This window comes from Alligator mississippiensis, chromosome 15 (genome assembly GCF_030867095.1).
Source record: "Alligator mississippiensis isolate rAllMis1 chromosome 15, rAllMis1, whole genome shotgun sequence".
Classification (NCBI taxonomy): Eukaryota; Metazoa; Chordata; order Crocodylia; family Alligatoridae; genus Alligator; species Alligator mississippiensis.
This window is the reverse complement of record NC_081838.1, coordinates 31,122,828-31,132,206: the sequence shown is the minus strand read 5'-3', so window position 1 is coordinate 31,132,206 and position 9,379 is coordinate 31,122,828. Positions and strand designations below refer to the sequence as shown.

At 73.0% G+C, this 9,379-nt stretch overlaps 2 protein-coding genes across 2 annotated transcripts; one reads left to right on the top strand and one right to left on the bottom strand.

The window, feature by feature from the left end:
- Window positions 1–599: 599 nt before the first annotated feature.
- BCL3 (BCL3 transcription coactivator) lies at window positions 600–6,129 on the bottom strand. Its single transcript, XM_059718682.1, has 9 exons — window positions 4,863–6,129; window positions 4,345–4,528; window positions 3,399–3,507; window positions 3,020–3,221; window positions 2,702–2,790; window positions 2,530–2,607; window positions 2,245–2,412; window positions 1,661–1,781; window positions 600–1,554 (listed from the first exon to the last, which is right to left on the bottom strand). The coding sequence occupies exons 1-9, from the start codon at window positions 5,155–5,157 to the stop codon at window positions 1,136–1,138; spliced, it is 1,665 nt and encodes a 554-aa protein (XP_059574665.1). The 5' UTR covers window positions 5,158–6,129; the 3' UTR covers window positions 600–1,135.
- A 43-nt stretch (window positions 6,130–6,172) lies between these two features.
- On the top strand, window positions 6,173–9,153 carry CEACAM19 (CEA cell adhesion molecule 19). The gene is made up of 7 exons (XM_019488923.2): window positions 6,173–7,220; window positions 7,652–8,032; window positions 8,244–8,403; window positions 8,548–8,585; window positions 8,729–8,814; window positions 8,902–8,940; window positions 9,007–9,153. The coding sequence occupies exons 1-7, from the start codon at window positions 7,187–7,189 to the stop codon at window positions 9,052–9,054; spliced, it is 786 nt and encodes a 261-aa protein (XP_019344468.1). The 5' UTR covers window positions 6,173–7,186; the 3' UTR covers window positions 9,055–9,153.
- Window positions 9,154–9,379: the final 226 nt, after the last annotated feature.

Here is a 9,379-nt window from a genome sequence, read left to right as displayed (position 1 = left end):
CGCTCCCTGCATTTCCTTCCTTCCCCCAGGCTTGGAATAGAAAACCCAGGCGTCCGGGCAGCCCCTCCCCAAGCTGGCAAGGGCCAGGACCTGGCACAAAACAGCACCCACCCCACCAGCTGCTCTGCCCCCCCTGCCCCTACTAGAAATGGATCCGGGGTGTCTGGGGTCACCCCCTGCCCTTTGGCCAGCTGCTCCAGCACAAAGGGCGCAGTAATGGGGCAACTGCGGGAGGGTGCAGCTGGCACTTTCCCAAACCTCTGCCAGAACCACCAGAGCAGATCCACTCCTGGGCACCAGCAGGGCAGGGGGTTGAGGGCCAGGAGTGGGGGGCACTGGCAGGGATGAAGGGGGCAGGAGGTTGCGGGTTGGGAGCGAGGGCACCATTGGTCCTTCTGTCCCTGAACCAAGAGGTGCTGCCCCGCCCCCCCAGCAGCCATTTCTGGGATGACATCTCCCCCCATCCATCTGTCCCCTCAGCCCCCCCAGCTGCCCCCTCTCACTGCCCCTCACTCCTGACCTGCAGCCCCCCAACCCCCAAGTCCCTGGAGACAAAAATCTGCATTAAAAAAAAACAAATATTTTATTAGCTGCATCAGCAGCACACCCCCTCTCCCCCCTCACAATAAGTTACCCCCCCTGGAACCCCCCATTCAAGTATTTGATGCTGCCACCTGGGGGGGCAGGGGAAGCAGATGCCCCCCCAGGCAGACCAGGCTGTGTGGGGTGCAGCCTGGCACTGGAGGGGTTAATGCTGTGCCTGGGGGGGTGGGGGGGCTCAGTGCAGGGGACCCCCCCCATCATCTCCAGCCAGGCCCTAAATACCTGCAGGAGCAGCACCCCTTTCCCACCCCACTGGGGGTGCCCCAGACTGGGGGGGGCTAGGCTCAGATGCCCCCACCCCTGCTACATGCCATGGGGGTCATAACCCCACCACCCCCAATGCCTGGGTCCCACAGTGTTGGCAGGGGAGGCGGACAGTGGGGTCCCACAGTCCTGACTGGGGTGGGGGCCGGATGCCTGGGTTCCCCATGGGTCGGTGGTCACCCCCCATGCTACTGGCCCCAGGGAGGGGTCACCGGATCACGGCCCCTGGGCTGGGGTCATGGGGCCACAACCCCCAGGGCTCCCAGCGTCAGCTGCCCCCCCCACCCACTGCATCAGGGGTGCGAAGCCTTGGCCCTGGCCCTGCCCCAGGGGGCGGGCTGCCAGCATCCCTTGGAGGCACGTGATTGGGCAGTGGTCCAGAGCCCAGCAAAACAATTGGCCTGTGGAAAGCGGCAGGAAGCAACGGTGCAAAGTGATTGGCCGGAGCATCCAGGTTGTGGTCCAGCCGTCCATTAGCCAAGGGCAGGGGGAGCTGACAGCCCATTGGCTGCTCCACAGGGGACAAGATGGGGCTGCTCTCCCGCTTCACCGCATGGTGGGTGAGGCCTGGTGTTGACGCTCCATTGGTCCCTTCCGCACCCTCTGCTCTCTGATTGGGTGTAGCCGCTTGATGGGCCCCCGGCGTCTGGGGGGGGCTGGGGGCCAGCAGGGGGGAGCTGGAGAGACCTGAGGGGGGAGGGGGAATCAGGAGCTGCCCCCAAAGACCCCCAAGGGCCTCCCCCACCCAGCCCCAGGGAGTCCAGGCAGGGGGGGGCAAGGGAAGGGGTCTCACCGGTGGGGCTGAGGCCAGGGGAGGTGCTGCCGGTGGTGCTGGGCACTGGCGAGGCCCCATCCCCTGCTCTCTCGGAGGTGGGGGGCGGGCGCGAGGCCTTACCCCGCAGGATGTCAATGACCTGGGGGAGGAATGGGGGGAGGGGGAGGTGAGCACCATGGAAACCCAGGACCACCCTGGTCCTGGCTATGGGGTCCTTTCAGAGGTCTGCCCCTAGAGACACAGGGCAAGGCCCCGAGGGTCCCCACCCCAAGGCCCCCAAATGACCCCCCCACCCCTGCTATTGCCTATGACCTCCAAGGTCTTCCATGGCCCCTGCCCTGACCCCCCCCCCCCCATTGACCTCCCAGCTCTGCCATGACACCCCCCCCCCCGGGCCAGCCTCCCCGGTGCCTGCCGCCAGTGCTGCCACAACCCCTGCCCTGGCAGCCTGTGACGTCCCAGCTCTGCCATGACCCCCCCCCCAGCCTTCCTCAGGCCTGCCATGACCCCCCTGACCTATCCTGAGACCCCCCAGCTCTGACATGACCCCACCCTGACTGCCCCCAGGGTTACCCTGCTCCCACCCTGACCCACGCCCTCACCCGGCGGTTCTTGGCCACAGCCAGGGCGGTGTCGTTGTGGCAGTTCTTGAGGCCGCCGTCAGCACCCGAGCGCAACAGCAGCCGCAGCGCGTCCAGCAGCCCCCGGCCGCTCGCCACGTGCAGCGCCGTGCACCCCGCGTACGACTGCGCGTTCACACTTGCCCCCTGCTGCAGGGCACAGGGAAAGGGGGCTCAGGCCTGGCGCAGGCACCGTGACCCCCCAGTGCAGCCCCAGCCCAGGGTGCAGAGCCCACAACTGGGTGGGGGGGGCATTGAGGGTCTTACCTGCAGCAGCAGCTCAGCCATGGCCAAGTCATTGTTCTCCACCGCATGCAGCAGCGGCGACCGCCCGCTCTTGATGTCCTGGAGGCAGAAAGGGGGGGGGGGGATCAGAGCCCATTGGGCCCCCCAAACCTCTCCCGCACTGCCCCCCATCGAGCCCCCTGACCCCGCTCACCGCAGCGTCTGCGTCAGCCCCATGCTCCAACAGCAGCCGGGCGGCCTCCTGGTCCCGCGCCGCCACCGCCACGTGCAGCGCCGTCAGCCCTGTGGGGGCAGGGGTCAGCTGGGGGGCAGCGCACCCGCAACCCCCCACGCAGCTCCTCCAGAGACCCCGCCACCCATCACCCTGCCCCCCAGGATGTCCCCAGGGACCCCCAAACTCCCCTACGCCCACACCCTGGCTGGGCCCCCAACCACCACCAGGGACCCCCCAAGAGCCCCCGATCCCTCGGCCCCGCCCCAACCCAATAGTCCCCCCAGGGCCCCCGCTCACCCTCGTAGTCGCGCGCCTCGAGGTCGGGCGGCGGGCGCGCGCCCAGCAGCAGGTCGCGCAGGCAGCGCGCGGCCCCGTGCTCGCAGCACAAGTGCGCGGCGCTGCGGCCCTGCCGGTCCCGGGCGCGCGCCGAGGCCCCGTGGGCCAACAGGAGCCGCACGAGCGCGGCCTGGCCCGTGATGGCGGCCACGTGCAGCGGCGTCTGCAAGTAGGGGGTGGGGGGGTCAGCACAACCCCCAGGGGCTGCGGGGCAGGGGCCGCCGGTCGGCACCGCAGCGCCCCCCGCCCCCCGCGGAAGCCAGCGGGAAAGCCCCGGGTGGGGCCGCACGCGGTTCCGGGAAGGTCCCCGCCCCGCCCCGCCCGGCCCCGCCCCCCGCACCTGGCGCAGGTGGTTGTAGACGTCGAGCTCGCGGCCCCCCCGCAGGAAGAGCGCCACCAGGCGCCGCGCGGCCGCCACGTTCCCTTGAGCCACCGCGATGTGCAGCGCCCTGCGGGGAGCGCGGGTCAGCGGGCGGCCCCCCCGCGGGGATGGCGCCGCAGCGAAACCGAAATCGGGGCTTCCAGTAACAGCCCCCGGCGGCCACTTCCTGTCCCAAACCTGCCCCCGCGCCTCCGGGAGCCGCCCTCCCTCTCCCGGCTGCGAGCTTCCCCCCCCGCAGTGCCCGCCAGCCCCGCCCCCTCCACCCCCTGCTGCAACCTTCTCCAGCAGTGCCCTGCCAGGGACTCCCCCGCAGTGCCCTGCCAAGTCCCTCGTCCGCCCCCGCACAATGCCCTGCCACCTGCACCTTCCCAGTGCTGCAGCCTTCTCCAGCAGTGCCCTATCAAGCCCCTCGCTCCCCCGCTGCGAGACTCCCCCCCCCCCCCCCGCAGTGCCCCGCCAGCCCCATCCCCCAGTGCTGCAACCTTCTCCAGCAGTGCCCTGCCAAGACCCTCGGCCCCGCCCCCGCTGCGAGCTGCGCCTCTGCAGTGCCCTGTCAAGACCCCTCTCCCAATCCTGTGAGCTTCCCCAGGCTTCGCCCCAGTGCCCTGCCATGGACTCCCCCCCAGTGCTGCGAGCTTGCCCCACAGTGCCCTGCCACGGCCGCCCCCCGCACACTGCCCTGCGGTGACCCCCGCCCCGCCCCCGGCACTGTCGGGGGAAGCTCGCAGAGCGGGCACAGGGGAGGAAGTGGGGGGGGGTGCCCTGTCTGCCACCCCTTCCAGTAAGGAGGCGGGGCGGCGGGCAGTGACGCGTGGCTGACGTCACGGGGCGGGGCCCGGGCGGGGATTCCCCGTGCCGGGTGGGGTGGGGTGGGGGCCGTGCCCCATGGCCCCCCCGCACTTACGTGTCTCCGTCCTCGTCCTGGCGCGTGGCCGCCGCGACGTCCGCCGCCAGCTGCGCCTCGGCCGCGCCCGGCAGGGCCAGCGCCAGCGGCACCGGCAGCGGCACCGGCAGCGGGGGGGCGAAGCCCAGCAGCGCGGGGGGGGACAGGCAGGCGGCCAGGTCCGCCGGGAACGCACCGCCCAGGCCTGCGGGGGATGGGGGTGTCAGGCAGCCAGGTGTCCGGGTCCTCCCCGCCCCCCCCACGCAGGGCCCCAGGTGTCCGGGTCCTGCCCAGCACCCAGGGCCCCAGACGTCCGGGTCCTGCCCCCCCTACCACCACCACCACCCAGGGCCACAGGCGTCCGGCCCCTGCCCCCGCTGCACCACCAACCCGGGGACCCAGGCAACCGGGTCTCCCCCGCCACTCCCCCCACTCTCCCAAGGGACCCAGCTCCAGTGAACCCAGGCGTCCGGGGCGGGGGCGCCGTGCAGCGCCGAGCACCTCGGCCCTGCGGGACCGGGGCCGGCATCGGAACCCACCTGGGTAGCAGCAGGCGGGCGACAGGCGCGGATAGCGCAGGGCCAAGCCGGGCCCGCAGCAGCCCCCGCAAGGCCCCGGCGCGGGGGGCTCCGGCTCCGGCTGCGCCTGCGGCCTGGGGGGGCTCCCGGCAGCGGCGCTCGGGGGCTCGGGGGGGTCCCGGTCCCGGCCCGGGTAGCGGCGCTTGCGCAGGGGCAGGCAGGTCTCGGGCTGGCGGGCGGGGGGCGCCGGGGGGGCGCGGGGGGGCGCCTCCCGCCGCCACGTCCGCAGGTCCACGGGCAGTTCCTCCGCCGCCATCGGCCCGTCCCGGGCCGGGGCCCGCAGCCGCACGCCGGGGTCCTTCAGCTGCAGGCGGGGGGCGGGCGCGGGTCTGCAGCCGCACGCCTGGGCTCCTCAGCCGGGGGCCGCAGCCGGGTCCCTCCCGCGGCCGGACGCCGGGGTTGTTCAGCCCGCGCCGGGGGCGGGTCCGTGCAGGCGGGCGGCGGGACGGGGCTGGCGGCCCCCGCTCGGACGCCTGGCCTCTCCGGCTGCCGGCGCATCCCCCCCCGGCGCTGAGGAAGAAGCCGCGGGACTTCCCCGCCGGCTCAGCTGAACCCCGGGGACTTTCGGAGCCGCCCCCGCCCCGCCCCGGCCGCCGCTTCCCGCACTCCCCGCCCCGGGGCGGGGCCGGGGACCCCCCCCGGGCGCGGCCGCAGCAGCTGGGAGGGAGCCCGGGCGCCCGGGCCGTCGGAGCCTGCTCCGGCTCCTGCCCCAGCGCCGGGATCGGGGCCGCCGGCGGGTGTGGGGGAAAGGGCCCGAGAGGGGGACTTCGCCCCTGTCCCGGGCGGGGATTTCCTGGGGCGGGGAGAGGAATCATTAACGCCCCCCCCCCTCCCCTCCCGTCCCGCGGTACGAGGCAGCGCCGAGGACAGCAGTGCAGCCGGGGCACACGCGCGTGAATTGCACAAGGGGAGGGGCAGCTGTGAGTGCCCCGGGCTCGGTGCTGCAGCCCTCACCTCCGGCTCCGCCTCCCCCCGCACGGCACCGGTGACCAGAAGCGGCGGCCGAGCTGGAAAGTCCCTTGCCCGCCACCCTCCCCCTGCCTACTGGGCCGAGTCCGGGGGGTGGTCTGCAGTGAGACCCCCGGGGCTGGGGGCGGAGCGGGGCACACGGGCGTGCCAGGGCTAGGCGGGGAGTGTGAGCGGGGCTGAGCCCGGCAAACGGCTGGGTGCACCTGCTGCCCCCCCCGCAGGGGACCCAGACGTCCGGGCCCGCAACCCCCCCTCAGCTCACCCCCCCATAGATTACCCGGGTGTCTGGCCCTAGCCCCCCCCCCCCCCCCATAGATTACTCGGGTGTCCTGCCCTAGCCCATAGATTACCCGGGTGTCCAGCCCCAACCCCCGCCCATAGATTACCCGGGTGTCCGGCCCCAGCCCCCCATACATTAACCGAGTGTCCGCTTTCCCCCACCCAGGCGTCCGGGCTCCGATCCTCCTCCTCCTCCCCCCCCCCCCCCGTTTCTGCGGAGCAGCGACGACACCTGGCGGCCTCACGTGGCACCGCACCGCACCGGCCCGTGCACGCCCCCCCGTGTGAACACACGCTCACACTCTCTCACACACGTGTTGACACGATACACACACGCGTGTTGCCGTGACACGCGCACACGCATATTGGGGCGCACGCGCGTTACCACAACACACACACACGTGTTGACACTCCACGGTTAACACGCCCCACACGTTAACACGCGACGCGAGCACACATATGGGGGCACACGCCTGTTGACACGCGCTGACGCACACGCGTGTTGACACACGCACCGTGCCTCAGCCTCCGGCCCAGCCAGCTCCGCCGGTTCCCGGCGCGGGGGCGGACACACTCCCACGGACTCACACGGACACACACACACGAACACACACCGGCAGGCAGGAAAAGGGGGTGCTGCGCCTCCTCCCCCCAGCCCAGCGGGACCAGCACCGAGCCGGTGAGACCGTCACCGGGGGCCCGGCCGCCTCGGCTCTCTCCCTGCCGGGGAGGGGTCAGCGAGGTCGGGGGACGCTGGGAGCCCGGGCGCCTGGTTCCCTCCAGCCGGGGAGGAGAGTGGGAGCTGGGGGGGGTAGAGGGGGCGGGGCGCTCGGACGCCTGGGCTCTTCCCGGCCCGGCCCCCCGGCCCGGCGCCAGGGCTCCGGCCGCCGCGGTTCGCTGCCCGCCCGGGCCGTGCTGCACCTGGTGACGCGGGGGAGCAGGTTCCGCGGCTCTCGGTGGGGCCAGGCGCCCGGGACGGCCAGCGACCCCCTCCCCTACAACTCGCTCTGAAGCCCGGGTCTCGTCCAGGGAGGGCGATGGCAGCGCCCCGCTGCGGGGCTCGGCTGGCAGGTGAGGGGCACCGGGGGGCTGGGGGTCGGGAGTGAGGGGCACCAAGGGACTGGGGGCTGCGGGTCAGCGGTGAGGGGCACCGGGGCGGGGCGGGGCTGCGGGTCAGGATTGAGGGGCACCAGGGGGCTGGGGGTCGGGATTCAGGGCAGCTGGGCAAGGGCCTGCAGGTTGGGAGCGAGGGGCACCAGAGGGTGCGGGTCGGGAACGAGGGGCCCCAGGGCGGCTGTGACTTGGAAGCAAGGGGCACCGGAGGGCTGGGGGGGTGCAGGTCGGGAGTGAGAGCACCTGGGAGGACAAGGGCCTGTGGGTCTGGAGTGAGGGGCACCGAGAGAGCCTGGGGACTGCATGTCGGACGTGAGGGGCACCGGGGGCCTGGGGGGCTGCCGGTCGGGAGTGCGGAGCCCCGGTCCCACCTCCCTCTCCCCCCGCAGCTCTCCCGTGGCCGTGGCTGTGGCTGTGGCTGTGGCTGGCGCTGGCGGGCGCGGACGAGCTGTTCGTGCTGGTGACCCCGGCCGAGCCCCGCGCCGGGGACAACGTGACGCTGACCCCGACCGAGCTGGGCCCGCTGCGCCAGGTCGACTGGTACCGCGGGGAGGGCGCGCCCGACGGCGGCTCCCGCATCCTCTCCTTCTTCCCGGGGCAGTCGCGGCCGCAACGAGACGGGGCGCGGAGCACGGGCCGGGAGCGCGGCCGCGCCGACGGGACCCTGGTGCTGCTGCGGGCGCGGCCCGGCGACTCCGGCCTCTACCGCGTCGCGCTGCAGCTCCTGCCCCAAGGCAGCCGCCGCGGCCAAGTGCGGCTCCTCGTGCGCGGTGAGCCGCCCCCGGCCCCATCCTCCCCGCACCCCGGACACGGATGCCTGGGTCCCCCCGGCTCTGAGCCTCCCGCAACCCCCAGGGCGCCTGATCCTCCCCCACCCCACCCCACCCCACCCCCCGCCCCGCCCCGGCCCTGGACGCCTGAATCCCCCGGCCCCGACCACCCCCGCATCCCCCCCGGCCCTGACCGCCTTCTCTCCCGCAGACGCCGAGGGCACGGAGCCGCCGCCCGCCTGGGCCCCGCCCGCGGCCCCGCAGTACCTGGGCTGGGTGGTGGCGGCGGTGCTGGTCGGGGCGCTGCTGGCCGGGGCGCTCGGCACCGCCGTCCTCTACCGCCGCCTGCGCCGCGCCGAGCCCGCCACGCGGTGAGCCCCGCACGCCTGGGCCCCTTCCCGGGGGGCTGCGCCTGGGTCCCTTCCCGGGACGGGGGCGGACGCTTGGGTCCCTGCCCCAGGGGGAGGGGGCAGAGGTCTTCGCCCCGTCTCTCACCTCCACCCTTCTCTGTGCAGAGCCATGGGCAAGCTGGACCCCCAGGTCTCCGGCAGGAGTGAGTGAGGGGCCCGGATGCCTGGGTTCTCCGCGGCTGGAGGTTGGGCTGGGGGCCCCGACACCTGGGTCCTCCCAGGCTGGGGGCGGTGGGGCTGGGCCTTGCATGCCTGGGTCCCATGCCCCCTTGCCCCGCCCCCCCAGGTGACAAGCAGCACATCTACGAGGTGATGGAGTCGCCGCTGGACTCCCCCCTGCCTGGGGGCAACACAAACCCCTGTGGCCCCCCGGTGAGTGTGCCCCCCCACTCGGTCCCCCGGACACTGTGAGGGGCAGCAGTAGGTGGGTTATAATAACTCCCCATGTCCACCCCGCAGGACCCCCCCGTAGAGCTGCCACCTGAGCTGCGCTACATGGTGAGTGCCCCCCAACACCCCCTGGTGCCCCCCCCCAGTGCCCCACCTAACCCCAGTCTCCTGCAGGAGCTCCTGAGCTGCGCGGAGTCTGTCTACGAGCAGATCCAGCGCTGACGTCACAGCCCGGGGCACCCCACAAGAGATCTGCCCCTCCCAGGAGACGCCCCCAGAGCCCCGGACACTCGGGATTAAAGAGCTCCTCCCTGCACCCTGCCCCCAGCTGCCTGGGTCCACTCTGTGCTGTGGGACGGGACCGGGACAGCTGGCTTCTCCCATGGGGGGGCCACACCTGGGTTTTCTCCCTGGAGCCCGGTTCCACCCCAGTGGCTGGAAGGAATGCCCAGCACACACCAGGATTAACCCTTTCCTGCCCTGCTGTGTATGTGGGAAGTGGGGAATGGACACTCCCACCCCTCCAGCACACGGCTCCCCAACTGCT

Coding starts and splice junctions, on each gene's coding strand:
- BCL3 (XM_059718682.1), bottom strand. CDS start 5,157: ATGGCGGCGGAGGAACTGCCCGTGGACCTGCGGACGTGGCGGCGGGAG. Junction 2,608..2,701: donor GGGCTGACGCAGACGCTGCG/GTGAGCGGGGTC, acceptor TTCTGCCTCCAG/GACATCAAGAGCGGGCGGTC. Junction 1,782..2,244: donor CTGTGGCCAAGAACCGCCGG/GTGAGGGCGTGG, acceptor TTCCTCCCCCAG/GTCATTGACATCCTGCGGGG.
- CEACAM19 (XM_019488923.2), top strand. CDS start 7,187: ATGGCAGCGCCCCGCTGCGGGGCTCGGCTGGCAG. Junction 8,404..8,547: donor CGCGCCGAGCCCGCCACGCG/GTGAGCCCCGCA, acceptor TTCTCTGTGCAG/AGCCATGGGCAAGCTGGACC. Junction 8,815..8,901: donor CAAACCCCTGTGGCCCCCCG/GTGAGTGTGCCC, acceptor TCCACCCCGCAG/GACCCCCCCGTAGAGCTGCC.